The 20,491-nt window shown below is 42.4% G+C and overlaps 2 protein-coding genes across 4 annotated transcripts in view; one reads left to right on the plus strand and one right to left on the minus strand.

Annotated features, from left to right (window-relative positions):
* The window catches only part of LOC311135246 (vesicle transport through interaction with t-SNAREs homolog 1A-like), a 187,844-nt gene extending 176,404 nt beyond the window's left edge, over window positions 1-11,440 (minus strand). For all 3 annotated transcript variants that reach the window (XM_084169186.1, XM_084169185.1, XM_084169187.1), the window contains exons 1-3: window positions 11,271-11,440; window positions 3,930-3,988; window positions 1,241-1,351 (exon numbers count right to left, since the gene is read on the minus strand). In XM_084169186.1, coding sequence (XP_084025312.1) covers window positions 1,241-1,351; window positions 3,930-3,988; window positions 11,271-11,364 — 264 coding nt within the window. In that variant the 5' untranslated portion in view covers window positions 11,365-11,440. The remainder of the gene's footprint in view (window positions 1-1,240; window positions 1,352-3,929; window positions 3,989-11,270) is intronic.
* Window positions 11,441-11,888: 448 nt separating this feature from the next.
* On the plus strand, window positions 11,889-19,098 carry LOC311131987 (RNA-binding protein with serine-rich domain 1-like). The gene is made up of 7 exons (XM_084165142.1): window positions 11,889-11,936; window positions 12,587-12,736; window positions 13,015-13,185; window positions 13,507-13,612; window positions 13,802-13,955; window positions 14,312-14,456; window positions 18,530-19,098. Coding segments are annotated over exons 1-7 (834 nt in total). The 5' UTR covers window positions 11,889-11,934; the 3' UTR covers window positions 18,636-19,098.
* The last annotated feature ends 1,393 nt before the right edge of the window (window positions 19,099-20,491 follow it).

The following is a 20,491-nucleotide window of genomic DNA, read 5'->3' on the forward strand; positions in this document are numbered from 1 at the left end:
CACCATAGCAACACCCACCCGTAGTCTGCGCTCCAGCAGGTATATCTCACTGGTCATCCCCAAAGCCAACACCTCCTTTGGCCGCCATTCCTTCCAGTTCTCTGCTGCTAATGACTGGAACGAACTGCAAAAATCTCTGAAGCTGGAGACTCTTATCTCCCTCACTAACTTTAAGCATCAGTTGTCAGAGCAGCTTACCGATCACTGCACCTGTACACAGCCATTCTGAAATTAGCCCACCCAACTACCTCATCCCTATATTGTTATTTATTTTGCTAATTTGCACCCCAGTATCTCTATTTGCACATCATCTTTTGCACATCTATCATTCCAGTGTTAATACGACATTGTAACTATTTTGCACTGTGGCCTATTTATTGCCTTACCTCCATAACTTACTACATTCACACACACTGTATATATATTTTCTGTTGTATTTTTGACTTTATGTTTTGTTTACCCCATATGTAACTCTGTGTTGTTGTTTTTAATCGCACTGCTTTGCTTTATCTTGGCCAGGTCGCAGTTGTAAATGAGAACTTGTTCTCAACTGGCTTACCAGGTTAACTAAAGGTGAAATAAATAATTAATTTAAAAAAGCACAGAAAAGCATATGCTTACGTGTGTGTAAGTACACGTGTGAAAGGATCATCCTTGCATACCAAAGGGCATCACTATGCACTCGTACAGACCATCAGTAGGTGTGTAGATAGATATCCTCCAGGTGGAGTGAAGACTACAAAGTGTAAGGTGGGATATGTGTTATGGATACCAAAGGGCATTACTATAGGCGGCAGGTAGCCTAGCGGTTAGAAAATTGGGCCAGTAACCGAAAGATCGCAGGTTCGAATGTCCGAGCGGACAAAGTGAAAAATCTTTCAATGTGCCCTTGAGCAAGGCACTTAACCCTAATTTGCTCTGGGGGCGCCATACTACTATGGCTGACCCTGTACAAACAACACATTTCACTTCACCTATCCGGTGTATGTGACAATATAACTTTTTGGGGAACCGTCAGTATATGCATAGCTATTAACTAAGACAAATGAGGAGTTATAAAAATAAAAAATAAAAAAATATGCCATTTAGCAGACGCTTTTATCCAAAGCGACTTACAGTCATGCGTGCATACATTTTTACGTATGGGTGGTCCCGGGGATCGAACCCATTACCCTGGCGTTACAAGCGCCGCGCTCTACCAGCTGAGCTACAGAGGACCACGTTATGGTGGGGTACTCACAAAGTCTTTCTCCAGCTTCTCCATCTCCCCCTTATAGCTCTTCAGTCTGCTCTGGTACATGCCTCTGCTCTGGATGGGGAGCTCACGCACCTCAAGATCCATCTGCTCCATCTAGGTCCAGCAATCAACCAGTTAATTCACCAATCAATGATTGTAAAAATAACAAATAACATTATATTGGCCAAATTGGCTAGAACATAGGTATAAACTATGTGATTATAGCTGTGTAGCCTACAATTATTGTGGAAATATGTCAAAACAGATTTACAATGAAAGATTGTTGTTAAACTCAACTTAGGCTACTTACTTAACAGTAAAGTGCGCAATATCTGTTTAGTATGTAGTGATTACACTAAAGGACATTATGTAAAGTGTTGAATTTAATGTACAGTGCATGCTGAAAATATTCAGACCCCTAGACTTTTTCAAAATGTTGTTACATTACAGCTTTATTCTAAAATGGATTAAATAGTTTTTTTCCCTCATCAATCTACACACAATACCCCATAATGACAATGCAAAAACAGGGTTATTTTATTTTTTGCTAATTTATTAAAAATAAAAAATGGAAATATTACATTTACCTAAGTATTCAGACACTTTACCCAGTACTTTGTTGAAGCACCTTTGGCAGCGATTACAGCCTTGAGTCTTCTTGGGTATGACACTTCAAGTTTGGCACACATGTATTTGGGGAGTTTCTCCCATTCTTCTCTGCAGATCCTCTCAAGCTCTGTCAGGTTGGATGGGGAGCGTCACTGCACAGCTATTTTCAGGTCGCTCCAGAGATGTTCGATCGGGTTCAAGTCCGGGCTCTGGCTGGGCCACTCAAGGACATTCAGAGACTTGCCCTGAAGCCACTCCTGCGTTGTCTTGGCTGTGTGCTTAGGGTCGTTGTCCTGTTGGAAGGTGAACCTTTGCCTCAGCCTGAGGTCCTGAGCGCTCTGGAGCAGGTTTTCATCAAGGATCTCTCTGTACTTTGCTCTGTTCATCTTTCCCTGGATCCTGACTAGTCTCCCAGTAACTGCCGCTGAAAAACATCCCCACAGCATGATGTTGCCACCACCATGCTTCGCCATAGGGATGTTGCCAGGTTTCCTCCAGACGTGACGCTTGGCATTCAGTCCAAAGAGTTCAGTCTTGGTTTCATCAGACCAGAGAATCTTGTTTCTCATGGTCTGAGAGTCCTTTAGTGGGCTGTCATGTGCCTTTTACTAAAGAGTGGCTTCCGTCTGACCACTCTACCATAAAGGCCTGATTGGTGGAGTACTGCAGAGATGGTTGTCCTTCGCGGAAGGTTCTCCCATCTCCACAGAGGAACTCTGGAGCTCTGTCAGAGTGACCATCGGTTTCTTGGTCACCTCCCTGACCAGGGCCCTTCTCCTCCGATTGCTCAGTTTGGCCCGGGCAGCCAGCTCTAGGAAGAGTCTTGGTGGTTCCAAACTTCTTCCATTTAAGAATGATGGAGGACACAGTGTTCTTGAGAACCTTCAATGCTGCCGAAATGTTTTGGTACCCTTCCCCAGATCTGTGCCTCGACACAATCCTGTCTCTGACCTCTACGGACAATTCCTTCGACCTCATGACTTGGTTTTTGCTCTGACATGCACTGTCAATTGTGGGACCTTATATAGACAGGTGTGTGCCTTTCCAAATCATGTCCAATCAATTGAATTTACCACAGGTGGACTCCAATCAAGTTGTAGAAACATCTCAAGGATGATCAACAGAAACAGGATGCACCTGAGCTCAATTTCGAGTCTCATAGCAAAGGGTCTGAATTTCTTTTTTTTCTTTTTAATACATTTGCAAAAATGTCTAAAAACCTGTTTTCGCTTTGTCATTATGGGGTATTGTGTGTAGATTGATGAGGAAAATGTTTTATTTAATCTATTTTAGAATAAGGCTGTAACGTAGGAAAATGTGGAAAAAGGGAAGTGGTCTGAATAATTTCCGAATGCACTGTATATATAGCCAGGCTAGATGTAATGAAATGATACTAAAATAGTGTAGCACACAACTTGGATTTGTAGGAGTCTGAAAAACAACAAGAGATTCTGAAGATTAAACTGAAATCTCAAGCTAGCAAAACTTCTCAACATGAGCTACTTCAGCAGCATTAACATTAATCTGTTTAGATGTTGATTTGCTGACACATTGACTGCTCTTCTTCGTGTCATTCGTCAACGATTAAAAAAGTTATGACAGAAAGGCAGTTTGGTAAATAAATAAGATTCAAACAATTTGAAAGGCCTTCATTTTAAAGAAGTGTTGAGACCCAACAGTGTCATGTAGAGTACATTAGAGGTAGAGAGAGACAAGACTCTCTGAGGTAGATTTGGAGAAGCCTAATCAAGATGACATAATAAGACAACTATGTCTACAATTTACACGTTAGTTCACTTCCTTAAATTTTTTAACATGACGTGAACACTTCCTCCTCCAAATAATAGCTTGAATTGTGTCACGGGTGTGTCACTTAAAAGCAAATTGTCGCTAAAGTGATTACGCCATTATCGTGCTGAGCAGCATTCCACCATGTGAAGTATGCGTGTGTGTGTCATGTCACCGTTAGGATGACACAGGTGCCGTTGTCTTCATGCACCGGTGAAATTGTCTTGTTTCCTTTTCCAAATTCATTATTTTGTAAAAAAATGGGAAGAGCGGAAATTACTGATCAAAGACGTACCAACTCTCTGACTTCTTCGAGCTGTTTGTCGACATTTAGAACCAGCTGTGTCTTCTCCTCTGAAAGAGAAACAGGAGAAACATATTGATCAGTCGACAGAGGAGCAGTGCTTTATGACAACAACCCAACTCCCCCGCAACGGGGAGATTGAAAACACACACCAGAATGCATTTGAAGATATATTTACACACTCTCCGCATGCTGATCCACATTTGAAGTGTCTTATTTATCCACGTGTAAAAGGCCTTTGTTGGCTTTTATAGAGGAGCAACGAGACACCTCGTACCAACTCTAAAGGAAATGTCAGCTTTACTAGGTTGCCAGGTTTTCTAAACTCGGAGTCCCACTAAGAATGACTAAAACGCTGCTTTAAGCTCACCCAATGGCTTCGATTGCAAATCATGACTTGAAGCTCATTTGGCCATAAGAGTTCATTATGGAACGCTGTAAATGATTGCGTGAGCTCTAAATTCTGGCTGAACTTATTCTGTTATGTGTAGCAACTAGGGATGGGCATTTGAAAGAATGTTTGTGTTCGAGTAATAGTACTCTCCAATAAATGATTTTGAGTAGGCCTACTCGAGTACTCGGATCATGTGTGAAACAGGTCTGAAGGCAAACCTTTACAGGTTGTTCTAATTACTGGTTCTGATACAAAACTGAAAATGAAATTTCTCACTGCGTTTGACATAGCTACAGCGACTCAAAAAACATTCAACACATCTTAAAGTTCGACATTGTCAGTTATTATAAATGTAACCTGTAAAATAGATTTTCAGCAATTGAATGCAAATCTTGAATCGCGTACTCTAGTATTCACACTGATCCCTAGTAGCAGCAACAACAGCAGAAATGTAGTTAAATACTCCTAATATTCTCCATCCCAATTTGGACATATCATATTTTATTTTTCAAATGTAAAATTATGCTTTGACGGCCCAGAGTTGAAACCAACATCTAAGGATCATTACAAAAACCTAGCCTGCTGTGGACCAATGTTTGTTTAATAGGCCTAATTAGACATATTTTCAACAATTGACATGTAGCCGAGAGCCCGGACTACCAGAAGCTTCCAGTTCAAAAGCCAACCACAAGGCTAGCCTATCAGTAAAGGGAAATAACCGTACAAAAACCAAGGGAAGATCTTCATTGTTTGGGTCTGCATTGCCTTTTGCCAGTCAACAAATCCAATTTGAAAACCTCACAGGATACACAAGTAAATAGCCAGAGGCGATTCCCGTCGAGGAGAGGTGGTGTAGCCCTCTCCAGCATTGGCCTGGGAAAGATGATCCTGAAATATGCATGGCTATTTACTAGGAGTACCGCAGACAGACAGACGAGGAGTTTTGTAAACAGGCCACAAAAAATAAAATAAAGTTGAGCTCGGTACCTCTGCACAATATTTAATAGCCAGTGATTGACAGTCCTTCAGCTTTCCATAAACACTCTTAAGGAGAAAAAAAATGCATTTAATGTTTAATGGAATGAGACCTTGCAATACATTGTATTCTTATTCAAACCTCAGTCCCAAGTTTTTTGGAAGGTAACAAAGCAAAACAAAAACACATTATCCGTTTGATTCTCGCGTGAATGCTGAAGGCTTGGCCAAGATACTGTCAAGGACGTTTCTTCGCGTGCCACAGCCATTATCAGTGATTGTGCATATGTGACGTCGGGAAACGCAGCAACATTGGGGACAAAAGGCTTTTGTCGAAGCTATTGTCATCGTATGAAATTGAAGGCTGTCAACCGATGGGCACAATTCAGGCACTTGAGGGAGGAGAAAAGGAAATAAGAAATGTCTTCATTAGTAGGAACGGAATTGAAATTCAAGTGCAAACTGTTCTGATAGGAGCAGAGGACACTGAACAATGACTGCTGGGTATGATGGGCTTCCGCCTTTGTTCATATTCATGTGGGCTTATTTTAACATGCTGGGTGGTGGGAAACGTGGTGAAATTACACTGTGGAAGAGAAGCATTGTTTCTGTCAAGAAGCCAATTCAAACCATGACATTTCAAATCGGATGTGAATTCCCATGAGCCACAGCGTTGGAAATTAAACAAGCAATAGACTTAGCAAATATGAGCTGAGCAAAGGAAGACAATGCCAGCTGATGGATATTTTGTTTGTTGTTCAGTGGGTGAACAGGCTGTGCCCGGTGAATATGTAGACAGCCTTTGGTTTTCAAATAAAGTGTTTACTTAACTATGAGACCAGTACAGGTATATTCACAGTTATGATACATGGTCGATCCCCGGGACCACCCATACGTAAAAATGTATGCACACATGACTAAGTCGCTTTGGATAAAAGCGTCTGCTAAATGACATATTACATTATTACATATTACATGATGTTAGGCTCTCGGGCCTCTCTACAGTCTCTGTTATCCTACTTTTAGGAGAGAATTCCTAAAAGGATTCTCTTTTTTAAAAATATTTCTCCATTATCTTTTCTACATACTTTATATCTGGTTTTAGTAGTTTAAGTGTACACTAAAAACGTTTTACCATCCCAGAAATTATCCCCCGCCCACAATTTACTTGCATATAGGGAAACCAATGCAATACGTACGTAGATACATTGGCTCCGATACCATTCAGGAAAGATACGCTTTAGTTTTAAATGATTCACTGCGTCAGTTCGATGCATGAACGCATTCATTTTCCATTCTAAATTAAAATCTGATGATGATGGAGCCCATGAGTTGGGCCTCTATGAGCTGGATCTGTCTGAGCTGACTTTGTGTATGTGTATGTGTGTGTGTGTATGTGATGCATGTCTATGATGTATTTACTATGTAGGCACCTGATCGGAGCCATAAGGGAGACTAGGCATCTACCACCCCACTACCACTATCAGATTAGGAGGGGAAATGTAGTCTGTTTTTTGTCCCCTCACTCTCATTCTGAAATCACCATCACCCACTTGTTTGATTGTAATTTTTGCACATTAAGTGTTTGAGCTAGTAATGTGTAAAAAAAAAAAAAAAAGGTTTACAAGTTAGCTAAAACATGGCCAATGAATATATTCCTAAAATTGCGGTGCACCCCCTTTTGCCCTCAGAACAGCCTCAATTTGTCGGGGCATGGACTATGCGGTGCAGAAATCATTCCACAGGGATGCTGGCCCATGTTGACTCCAATACTTCCCACAATTGTGTAGAGTTGGCTGGATGTCCTTGGGTGGACCATTCTTGATACACACAGGAAACTGATGAGTGTGAAAAACCCAGCAGTGTTGCGGTTCTTGACACACTCAAACCGGTGCGCCTGGCACCTACTACCATACCCTGTTCAAAGGCACTTAAATATTTTGTCTTGCCCATTCACCCTCTGAATGACACACATACACAATCCGTGTCTCAATTGTCTCAAGGCTTAAAAATACTTCTTTAACCTGTCTCCTCCCCTTCATCAACACTGATTTTAGTGGATTTAACAAGTGACATCAATAAGGGATCATAGCTTTCACCTGGATTCACCTGGTCAGTCTGTCATGGAAAGAGATGTTCCTAATGTTTTGTACACTCAGTGTATAGCACAACTTTGGATTTCAACCCATCTCAAAATCTAATGTATTTGACCGTTTGGAAGTTTTTACAGAGTGATCTTCTCTTCTCCTCTTGCTTCAGCCATGCAGTGTGCCTCGCAAAAGTGATTGCTGTCCTCGTTATGAAATAGACTTTACCCTGTATATTAAAAAATTACCCCCAAAACTATTGCTGATGGTGAAGTTCAACAATGAAAATAAAATCTATTGTAAACCCCATTCAGCAGGTATAGACAGATGAGAGCTTACTTTTATTCCGATAAAACACCACTATCAACAGCGCATAGATAACAATAAGCTAACAAATTACATAGGTTGTCACTCAACTAATAAAGCCTAATATCACGCAAGCCATTTTAGCATTTGAATGCTGACAGTGCCGCGCAGATGTGCAAGATCAGGAACAGGCCGTCTACCTTGCGTTGGTCAACATGCGAAGCTGGGCAGAGTGCGCGGTTTGACTAGGCTACTGATATTGCCTGGGGTTGTTAGGCATGCAAAATGACTTGTAGATCTTTGACTGTCAACACAGTTACATGAGTTCGACACTGAAGGAGAGGATGAATCAGTTGTCACAAAATATTAGGTATTTTCGTAAAGAAGAAATAATGTAATATGAGCAACAACAGAAAATGTGAACCGGCAATTTGAAATATTTGAATCGATTTTCTGACCGATGCATGCTACATTTGGATCGGTTTGGGGTCCGCAGACCGATGCACTTGTATCTTAAGCATTTGAATTGGGGATCAATGCGTATAGGTGTTTCGTGTCATCCCTAGTAGATCTCATGCATAACTGCACTGATACCAAATGTCCTCTTGTTAGGCCCATTCACCCTCTGCCCACTTGAGTTGCCCTCGCTTTTCTTTTGGAGGGGGGCGTGCTAATCCCTGGCAGAGGACAAGCCGTCTAGGGAGGTGTAAATATCCCGTAAGAATAAGACATCCCTGCTACAAATAGACTAATCAGCTATCTGCAACAGAAGTCAGAAAATTGTTCACTTGCAAGGACACAAATACTGGACCTACATTTCAGGTTAATCTCTTCAGCTCCAGGAAGTATTTACAATAAATATTTGTGCTCTAAATAAAGAACATTAGCATACAACTATGAATAAGGGCAATTCCACGATAACAGATTGATGCTAAGACTCGTATTTTTCACTTTAAAATGTATGCAAAAGAAAAACAAATGATTGCAAAGTTAAACCACACAACTCTATACACAAGGACAACTTAATATCCACAGAACATTTTACAAAAACAAATTTACTTGAATTACAGTACAGATGCAAAGTTTGGTAACAGAATGACAGCACCAACAGCACAAACTGTCATTCTGTTACCAAACTTTGCATCTGAAATGTTCAAGTAAATGTGTTTTAGTAAAATTTTCTGTGGAAATTTGTTGTCCCCCACAATGTTATCGGGGAGTGGACTGTGGATCTGTCTCCGTCCATTAGTACGTTAGGGGGCGCTATAGTAATCAACTCTACGTACGTAAGTCCCACGCGATATTGCAGACAGCACTGGCCCAATTTTGACAAAACTTTGCTGAATGATGCGTCTTGCCATACAGATCAGGCATTTACAAAATTACACTGATTGGCCAGATGGTGGCGCTATAACAAGAGATTGAAAATGCTAACTTTTAAAGGTCACACCCCTCACCCCGTCTGACCTAAAGTCATGAAATTCAGTACATAGGTACCTCTCCTCACAAGGAACACATTTGCCTCAGGGACACATAAGGTCCGCCATGATGGATTATCCGCCATTTAGAATTTTGTAAAAAACACTTAAAAACGATACTCTTCTGGCACCGAATGATCGAGCTGCACAAAACTTGATATGTGGCATCTATGGATAAAGTTCTCTCAATGCAATATTTTCCAGACTAGTACCTAAAACAACATGGCCACTATTGACCAATAAGCATTCACGTGGGCGTGGTCTGGCACATAAATGCATATAAATCAGTCAAGGATATCGTATTGTGACTAAATTTGGTACACATGTTGCAAACACTGTCAAGACTTAACATATGCAAGAACATTCATATCAATGAAATCAGGGAGGGGACTGTGGATCTGTCTCAGACAGCACTGGCCCGATTTGGACGAAACTTGGATGAATGATGCGTCTTCGCTATAGAGATCTGTCATTTATAAAATTAGGTGGGCGCAATAGTAATTAACTGAAATGTGTTAAATCACACACGATATTCCAATTGGCCCAAGGGTGCTGCATCATTCGTGGTGGATGACATATTTACTGTTGCCTTGTTGAAACTGTATTTGATCTCTGAGAAATTAAGGTAATAGAGCTTGCCAGCTTGTAGTCATAAAAAACGGAAATGAGTTACCTCTGGTTCGTTCAGCCATCCCTATGGGGAAAGAATAGGGTTTTGGGATAAACGCCCAAAATAAGGTCTGAGGTTAACACAGGCTTAGGAGATCTTATACGTTTTGTTCTATGAGATAATACCTGTAAGTTAACATGACCTTCATGAATTATGAAGCCTTTGTGCATTTTATAAATTAGATAAATGCATTAAATTCACAAAAAGCAACCTGAACTAATGAAGATTATCTCATAGAACAAAACTTATAGGATCTCCTAAGCCTGTGTTTACCACAGAGCTTATTTTCTGCATTTATCCAAAAACCCTACAAAAACTCCATTCATATTCCCATAGGCTTTGTCCAACGAACCATGGCGGAGCTACTGCCTAAAAAGACGCCATAACTATTTATCTCTAGTGTGGTGTGGGGGGTCCGTGGGTGGCTTTTGATACTTGTATTGGATTCCTCGTCTTACTCATTGTTAGGAAGAATTATGGTCCAAATCAGATGTTAGGTACTATATTTATTGAAGATTATATTAATCCTATAAATTAAAATGGACAATTTGGGTGCAATCAATCAGCATAATTTCTCAGAGATCAAATTATATTTCAACAAAATAATGCTTTTAGGAATGCTAATCTTATCCGTTTCTAACTACAGAAACGATTTCAGAACAATCTGAGATGGTGGGGGTCGAAATCTCTTTCTTGTGCTTTTTGAGGTGGAATAACTGTAGGGAGGAGGGGCAATTTCATCTAGTTTCTTAGATGTAGGCCTACTGTAGAAGTGGAACAATGAAATGATGGATTAGGTTTACTGTACATCCAGTGCACATAAGTGGCTTGACTCAACAATTCAGTCCCACTAAAGCCTACATCTTCACAAACAAACAAGACAATCAATTTAGTTTTCAATGCAGTCCACATCATGTTCTAGATATGAATAAAGTCTAGTTTTACTTTACTATATTTAGTTTAGCTAAAACTAAATATTCGTTTAAAAGTCCAATCCAATCATGTTTAGCCTAGCTACATAATTGAAAGAAGTACCAATCCTAGGAGCAGGACAACCTATGGTCATTGCACCAGGATTCAATCTCCCTTCAGGAACATATCACCTTAAATGTAGAATTAAACTGCTGTGTACTTGTCAGCACAGCATCTGAATGCTCAAGTCCTATTGATGGCTCTTTGATAGTTAGTTAGATAGCTGACTAACTAAATAGCTAGTTGGATAGGTAACGTCGTTATTTCACTAACACAAAGCACAAAGCTAGTGGAATTGTTTTAGTTCGCTAAATATTCGGCAGTGAATATGATGACATTTGTGTAAAATATGTGTCATGTGAAACTAGCTAGCTAGCTAGCTGCATTATTAATTTGTTGACATGACAGAAGTCATTCGTTGGCAAACTAATAGAGATTAACGTGGTTTACCTCCACCTAATTTGGGAATCCTTCCAATTTTGTTGGTTATTTCTGCTGTCAGGGTTCCAAAGTCCTGTTCGTAGGCTTCAAAATTTGAAGACATAGTGAAGTTTGACTCTAAAACAGGTGTCTTTCTGGCTGAAAAGTATCTGAAGATGAAGCAAAACAACGCTTTCTGCGAAGGCGAGCCGTCACTTCCGTGTTGCGTTACAGAACATTTTACCCGGTAAGAAAGCAGCAACTGTTAGCTAATTCATTGGTTCTTCCAATGAAGTGACAAAACTTTCTCCATGCAGGGAACTGAAAAAAATATACATGTACAGAGAAATGAAAGACATCGTATTGGCTACAGTTTATGCATTAGCTACACATTTATTTATAGCTTTATCACATTGAAATAGAAGAAACCATTTGTTTTTAAGAGGATATCGCACATTTATAAATAATAAATACTTTTTCTACAATGTTAAAGAGGCATACAGATTAATAATCTCTACTAATCCCACATTTTGTTTTAAATGTATCAAAATGTGATACACAATATATACATCCCAAACTCCTATTCCAATAAACGACAGCAGAGGGAGCTGTGCGTCTTTTGAAATGCCACATTCCCCGGCTCAATTTTGAAACGTCACTTCTCTGCGACTTGCAGCTGCAACCAGAACAAAATATGTAAACGTCCCTTTTAATCCACTTTAATCGTTGAATTAACTATTCTATAGAGACGTATGATGTATATAATGTTGTTGTTATAGGAAATGCAGTTGACTCGAGAGTATATTTCACCGATGTGTCGTTGAATTAGCAAAATAGAGGGTAGCTAGATAAACGCTAGTTGTATGGGCAGGTCAGCCAATGAAAAACACATACAAATATGTTTTATTGTCACATACACCGGACAGGTGCAGTGAAATGTGTTGTTTTTACAGGGTCATCCATAGTAGTATGGCGCCCCTGGAGCAAATTAGGGTTAAATGCCTTGCTCAAGGGTACAGACATATTTTATTTATTGTTTGTTCGGAAATTCGAACCAGTGTCTACAAATTACCTACATAAGTAGCTAGTTTTTCCCGCCATGTGTCCCTGAATTATCAGCTGACCGACCTTCAGCTAGTTAGATAACGTTACAGCACTGAAATGATCTAGCCAACAGGATAGTTTGGAAAATAGAGATATGTCCCTTCGAGTTTCACTAACAGTCTCTCTAACATATTGCATCACAGACTGGAATTGTAGCGAAAGTTTGAATAGTTTCTACTTGTCCTCTAGCTAGGTATAGACAGACAGCGTTAGTGACAAGTCATTCTACTATCAATCTACAGGGCGCCTTCTCCAGTGAGGCGAAAGGAGCATATGGAGGACAAGGCAAAAGAGCGAGGGAAGGAGAAAACGGGTGCCACCAAAGAGGGAGCTGAGAAGGACAGGGGCAGGGAGAAGGGACGCAAACGACGTAGCTCAACTGGGAGCAGCAGGTCAGAAACAATGTGTGACATCTCTCTTGCTCTCGCTATACCCTTACCATAGCATCTCTGTTTTTATCAGACGACTTCTCTCAGCAGTCACTGCTTTCTGATGGCCCACAGTAAGCCCCTCTCCCGGTCTTCACTCGGGTCTAAAGTAAGCCCCTCTCCCGGTCTTCACTCGGGTCTAAAGTAAGCCCCTCTCCCGGTCTTCACTCGGGTCTAAAGTAAGCCCCTCTCCCGGTCTTCACTCGGGTCTAAAGTAAGCCCCTCTCCCGGTCTTCACTCAGGTCCAGCTCCAGTAGCAGCTCCAGTTCCGGTTCTTCCAGCGGCTCCAGTTCCTCCTCTGCCTCCAGCCGCTCCGGGTCTTCCAGCTCCCGATCCTCTAGCTCATCCAGCTCCTCAGGGTCGCCCAGCCCCAGTCGCCGCCGCCATGACAACCACCGACGCTCACGGTCCAAGTATGTGTAACCTGTAAAGCAGTGGTCTCCACTCTCCTATCCCAGCTCTGAGTTAGTGCGTGCAGGCTTTTGTTCCAGACCAGCACTTAATACTTTCAGTTCACCTAATAGTTTAACATTTAAGACATTCAGTAGTTGTTTCAGGTATGTTAGGGCTGGGCTGACAAAAAAGCCTGCATGCTCCGTAACTCTGCTGGACCAGGGTTGGTGGTCACTCCTAAAGCTAATCCAAAGACTGGATTAAGGAGAGGGATCTGTGAGCTTGGAAGTGTGACATATTTTGTTGAGTGAAGGAATAAAGAGTAAAACCTCTTCCTGTAGATCCAAGTCGTCGGTGAAAAAGGATGACAAGGAGAGGCGTAAGAGGAGCCCGAGCCCCCGACCAACCAAGGTGTTCCTGGGCCGCCTCACCAGAAATGTCGTCAAGGTGAGTCAAAATGACTGCCCAGTCTTCAAGTGTACGTGAATACAGTGTATGTGCACATCAATGGGATTCCATATAGCCTAATTGAATGCATTTTTTGTGTCAAGCTGCAGACTGTATGTTGAAGGCTTGTTGGAGTAGGGGGCAATATCTCAGAGGTTGGGCTTTGACTAAAGTCTCTGCTCTTTTCAGGAACACATCCAGGAGATTTTCAGCACCTATGGCAAGATCAAGATGATTGAAATGCCTGTGGATAGGCTCCGCCCACACCTGTCGAAGGGCTACGCCTACGTGGAGTTTGAGAATGCCGATGAGGCCGAGAAGGCTCTCAAACACATGGATGGAGGTTGGTGGAGACCAATGGTTCTGGGTATTTTACATTTTAGTCATTTAGCAGACGCTCTTATCCAGAGCGACTTACAGTAGTGAGTTCATCATTATTTTAATTTTTTTCATACTGGTCCCCCGTGGGAAACGAACCCACAACCCTGGCGTTGCAAACACCATGCTCTACCAACTGAGCTACACGGGTATAAATGCAGTTAGCATCTCTAGTTTGAATGCATTGTAATAGTCAACTCTACAGCACTCTACTCTATTGAACTCTCTGTCCATAACCTATCCTCAGAGTTTTTACTTGAATCATACAATTAGAACATCATTTAAAAATGTACCTCTATTTGTCCTCTATGGTGTCTGCAGGTCAGATTGACGGACAGGAGATCACAGCCACTGGCGTGCTAGCTCCCAGGGTGATACGCCCGCCCCCTCGCAGGCCCTCCCCCCCTCGCAGGATGCCCCCACCACCCCCCATGTGGCGACGCACCCCGCCACGCCTGAGGAGAAGGTCAGTCTCCTACAGTGTTAATGTCAGTGTGTGTGTGTGGATGTTTGTCCGTCCACAATAATTACTTGTTTCGCAGTACATTTGACAAAGATGTACTTTTTTTCCTGTTTTATTATGGTAACAAAATCAAGAATCTTACGTCTAACATCTGTGTCCTATCATTAGATTGGATGGAGGGATTTTTGCAGTTTTTCCTCTGTTCGGAATCCCTGATTACATAATGAATGGCAGATGAGCATGTATCCCCTCAGGTGTAAAGTTAAAGCCCATTATCATCCCCCTATTCCTGACCTTTGTTTTCATCACCGCCTGGTATGGCAACTGCTCAGCCTCCGACCGCAAGGCACTACAGAGGGTAGTGCGTACGGCCCAGTACATCACTGGGGCCAAGCTTCCTGCCATCCAGGATCTCTAAACCAGGCGGAGTCAGAGGAAGGTCCTAAAAATTGTCAAAGACTCCAGCCACCCTAGTCATAGACTGTTCTCTCTGCTACCGCACGGCAAGCGGTACCGGAGCGCAAAGTCTAGGTCCAAGACTTCTTAACAGCTTCTACCCCCAAGCCATAAGACTCCTGAACAACTAATCATGGCTACCCGGAATATTTGCATTGCCCCCCCGCCCCCTCTTTTACGCTGCTGCTACTCTGTTTATTATCGACAGAAGTTTACATACACTTAGGTTGGAGTCATTAAAACTTGTTTTTCAATCACTCCACAAATTTCTTGTTACCAAACTATAGTTTTGGCAAGTCGGTTAGGACATCTACTTTGTGCATGACACAAGTAATTTTTTCAACAATTGTTTACAGACAGAATATTTCACTTATAATTCACTGTATCACAATTCCAGTGGGTCAGAAGTTTACATTCACTAAGTTGACTGTGCCTTTAAACAGCTTGGAAAATTCCAGAAAATGATGTCATGCTTTAGAAGCTTCTGATAGGCTAATTGACATAATTTGAGTCAATTTGAGGTGTACCTGTGGATGTACACTGCTCAAAAAAATAAAGGGAACACTAAAATAACACATCCTAGATCTGAATGAATGAAATAATCTTATTAAATACTTTTTTCTTTACATAGTTGAATGTGCTGACAACAAAATCACACAAAAATGATCAATGGAAATCAAATGTATCAACCCATGGAGGTCTGGATTTGGAGTCACCCTCAAAATTAAAGTGGAAAACCACACTACAGGCTGATCCAACTTTGATGTAATGTCCTTAAAACAAGTCAAAATGAGGCTCAGTAGTGTGTGTGGCCTCCACGTGCCTGTATGACCTCCCTACAACGCCTGGGCATGCTCCTGATGAGGTGGCGGATGGTCTCCTGAGGGATCTCCTCCCAGACCTGGACTAAAGCATCCGCCAACTCCTGGACAGTCTGTGGTGCAATGTGGCGTTGGTGGATGGAGCGAGACATGATGTCCCAGATGTGCTCAATTGGATTCAGGTCTGGGGAACGGGCGGGCCAGTCCATAGCATCAATGCCTTCCTCTTGCAGGAACTGCTGACACACTCCAGCCACATGAGGTCTAGCATTGTCTTGCATTAAGAGGAACCCAGGGCCAACCGCACCAGCATATGGTCTCACAAGGGGTCTGAGGATCTCATCTCGGTACCTAATGGCAGTCAGGCTACCTCTGGCGCGGCCCCCCAAAGAAATGCCACCCCACACCATGACTGACCCACCGCCAAACCGGTCATGCTGGAGGATGTTGCAGGCAGCAGAACGTTCTCTACGGCGTCTCCAGACTCTGTCACGTCTGTCACATGTGCTCAGTGTGAACCTGCTTTCATCTGTGAAGAGCACAGGGCGCCAGTGGCGAATTAGCCAATCTTGTTCTCTGGCAAATGCCAAACGTCTTGCACGGTGTTGGGCTGTAAGCACAACCCCCACCTGTGGACGTCGGGCCCTCATACCACCCTCATGGAGTCTGTTTCTGACCGTTTGAGCAGACACATGCACATTTGTGGCCTGCTGGAGGTCATTTTGCAGGGCTCTGGCAGTGCTCCTCCTGCTCCTTCTTGCACAAAGGTGGAGGTAGCAGTCCTGCTGCTGGGTTGTTGCCCTCCTACGGCCTCCTCCACGTCTCCTGATGTACTGGCCTGTCTCCTGGTAGCGCCTCCATGCTCTGGACACTACGCTGACAGACACAGCAAACCTTCTTGCCACAGCTCGCATTGATGTGCCATCCTGAATGAGCTGCACTACCTGAGCCACTTGTGTGGGTTGTAGACTCCGTCTCATGCTACCACTAGAGTGAAAGCACCCCCAGCATTCAAAAGTGACCAAAACATCAGCCAGGAAGCATAGGAACTGAGAAGTGGTCTGTGGTCACCACCTGCAAACCAGTCCTTTATTGGGGGTGTCTTGCTAATTGCCTATAATTTCCACCTGTTGTCTATTCCATTTGCACAACAGCATGTGAAATTTGTCAATCAGTGTTGCTTCCTAAGTGGACAGTTTGATTTCACAGAAGTGTGATTGACTTGGAGTCACATTGTGTTGTTTAAGTGTTCCCTTAATTTTTTTGAGCAGTGTATTTCAAGGCCTACCTTCAAACTCAGTGCCTCTTTGCTAGACATCATGGGAAAATCAAAAGAAATCAGCTAAGACCTCAGAAAAAAAATGGTAGACCTCCACAAGTCTGGTTAATCCTTGGGAGCAATTTTCAAACGCCTGAAGGTACCACGTTCATCTGTACAAACAATAGTACGCAAGTATAAACACCATGGGACCACGCAGCCGTCATACCGCTCAGGAAGGAGACGCGTTCTGTCTACTAGAGATGGTGCGAAAAGTGCAAATCATTCCCAGAACAGCAAAGGACCTTGTGAAGATGCTGGAGGAAACAGGTACAAAAGTATCTATATCCACAGTAAAACGAGTCCTATATCGACATAAAAAAGCCAGACTACGGTTAGCAACTGAACATGGGGACAAAGATCGTACTGTTTGGAGAAATGTCCTCTGGTCTGATGAAACAAAAATAGAACCGTTTGGCCATATTGACCATCGTTATGTTTGGAGGAAAAAGGGGGATGCTTGCAAGCCGAAGAACAGCATCCCAACCGTGAAGCACGGGGGTGGCAGCATCATGCTGTGGGTGTGCTTTGCTGCAGGAGGGACTGGTGCACTTCATAAAATAGATGGCATCATGAGGAAGGAAAATGATGTGGATATATTGAAGCAACATCTCAAGACATCAGTCAGGAAGTTAAAGCTTGGTCGCAAAATGGCTTAAGCATACTTCCAAAGTTGTGGCAAAATGGCTTAAGGACAACAAAGTAAAGGTATTGGAGTGGCCATCACAAAGCCCTGACCTCAAACCTATAGAAAATATGTGGGCAGAATTGAAAAGGCGTGTGCGAGCAAGGAGGCATACAAACCTGACTCAGTTACACCAGCTCTGTCAGGAAGAATGGGCCAAAATTCACCCAACTTATTGTGGGAAGCTTGTGGAAGGCTACCCGAAACGTTTCACCCAAGTTAAAGAATGTAAAAGCAATGCTACCAAATACTAATTGAGTGTATGTAAACTTCTGACCCACTGGGGATGTGATGAAGGAAAGAAAAGCTGAAATAAATCATTCTCTCTACTATTTTTCTGACATTTCACATTCTTCAAATAAAGTGGTGATCCTAACTGACCTAAAACAGGGAATTTTGTACTAGGATTAAATGTCAGGAATTGTGAAAAACTGAGTTTAAATGTATTTGGCTAAGGTGTATGTAAACTTCCGACTTCAACTGTATGCAGTCACTTTAACTCTACCCACATGTACATATTACCTCAATTACCTCGACTAACCGGTGCCCCCGCACATTTACTCTGTACCGGTACCCCCTGTATATAGCCTCCCTACTGTTATTTTATTTTACTGCTGCTCTTTTAATTATTTTTTACTTTTTACTTATCTATTTTTTACTTAACACTTTTATTCTTAAATGCATTGTTGGTTAAGGTCTTGTAAGTAAGCATTTCACGGTAAGGTTTACACCTGTTGTATTTGGCACATGTGGCAAATAAAATTTGATTTGATCCTCCTCTCTCCGTTTCCCGAAGGTCTCGATCACCACGGAGACGATCTCCGGTTCGCCGCAGGACTCGTTCGCGCTCCCCCGGTCGCAGACGCCACCGCTCACGCTCCAGCTCCAACTCCTCCCGGTAGAGCTGCCTGAAACCTCTGACCTCACATCTACTCTCCCCCCTCCCTCCTATCCCTATCCCACCTTCCCGTTCTCCACTGTAACAGTTTGGGTGTATCAAAAGTTGTACTCCACTTTCTTCCCTCCATGTTCACTGATCTCACAGGACATTACAGGTATAAGCATGACAGCCTTTCTCTCGCCATAGTGTATTGTTATTGGTCTATAAGCATAATGTTGAATGCTAGGCTCAATCTGAGGCAAGCTAGCACTGTGTCAAGAGGAGTGAAATGAACCCTGCTCTCAAGCTGGGGCTTTTTGTACTTAACAGCTGGGTTGTGGTTGACACATTGTGTTTACAGAATTCTAATTTTTGTAGAACTTTGTTTTTTGTTTTAATATGCAACTATTAAAACTCTTTAGTTGAGCCAGCTTTACATGTGCTGCCTGATGTTTTAATAAAGTTCATGAGTCTTGAACAATTTGACTTGTGTTCGTCAGACTCAATCACCCCAAACTACAACATTCCATAGTGCTTCGGGTAGTTAGTAAGGCAATTTTCTACACTTGATGAAAGCCTCAAAGCATGTTACCTCATTCATTATGCATAAGTCTAGGCTAGCTAGACTGAGGGAAGATATTTTGTGTACCATGTGCATGCAAGTGTGAAACACTACCTCTGGTGAGAACTGTAAGCCACCTCAAATAATTTATTTACTGTCAATCTATATCCAACGTCAAACCCACACAAAACAGAAGGTGGTTAATTTACCAAAATATTTATACGAAGCTTGAAACACCGTCCACAATATTACATTTTCACTATATATATACACACACACACACACACACACAGTGGGGGAAAAAAGTATTTAGTCAGCCACCAATTGTGCAAGTTCTCCCACTTAAAAAGATGAGGCCTGTAATTTTCATCATAGGTACACGTCAACTATGACAGACAAAATGAGAAAAAAAAGAGAAAATCACATTATAGGATTTTTAATGAATTTATTTGCAAATTATGGTGGAAAATAAGTATTTGGTCAATAACAAAAGTTTCTCAATACTTTGTTATATACCCTTTGTTGGCAATGACACAGGTCAAACGTTTTCTGTAAGTCTTCACAAGGTTTTCACACACTTGCTGGTATTTTGGCCCATTCCTCCATGCAGATCTCCTCTAGAGCAGTGATGTTTTGGGGCTGTCGCTGGGCAACACAGACTTTCAACTCCCTCCAAAGACTTTCTATGGGGTTGAGATCTGGAGACTGGCTAGGCCACTCCAGGACCTTGAAATGCTTCTTACGAAGCCACTCCTTCGTTGCCCGGGCGGTGTGTTTGGGATCATTGTCATGCTGAAAGACCTAGCCACGTTTCATCTTCAATGCCCTTGCTGATGGAAGGAGGTTTTCACTCAAAATCTCACGATACATGGCCCCATTCATTCTTTCCTTTACACGGATCAGTCGTCCTGGTCCCTTTGCAGAAAAACAGCCCCAAAGCATGATGTTTCCACCCCCATGCTTCACAGTAGGTATGGTGTTCTTTGGATGCAACTCAGCATTCTTTGTCCTCCAAACACGACGAGTTTAGTTTTTACCAAAAAGTTATATTTTGGTTTCATCTGACCATATGACATTCTCCCAATCCTCTTCTGGATCATCCAAATGCACTCTAGCAAACTTCAGACGGGCCTGGACATGTACTGGCTTAAGCAGGGGGACACATCTGGCACTGCAGGATTTGAGTCCCTGGCGGCGTAGTGTGTTACTGATGGTAGGCTTTGTTACTTTGGTCCCAGCTCTCTGCAGGTCATTCACTAGGTCCCCCCGTGTGGTTCTGGGATTTTTCCTCACCGTTCTTGTGATCATTTTGACCC

This window comes from Coregonus lavaretus, assembly GCF_964263955.1.
Source record: "Coregonus lavaretus genome assembly, chromosome: 1".
In the NCBI taxonomy this organism is placed as follows: domain Eukaryota; kingdom Metazoa; phylum Chordata; class Actinopteri; order Salmoniformes; family Salmonidae; genus Coregonus; species Coregonus lavaretus.

What these genes read in the sequence shown, in the direction of transcription:
- LOC311131987 (XM_084165142.1), top strand. An exon ending in AGCTCAACTGGGAGCAGCAG is followed by an intron (nt 12,737 to 13,014) that starts GTCAGAAACAAT and finishes GTCTTCACTCAG; the next exon opens with GTCCAGCTCCAGTAGCAGCT. An exon ending in CACCGACGCTCACGGTCCAA is followed by an intron (nt 13,186 to 13,506) that starts GTATGTGTAACC and finishes CTCTTCCTGTAG; the next exon opens with ATCCAAGTCGTCGGTGAAAA.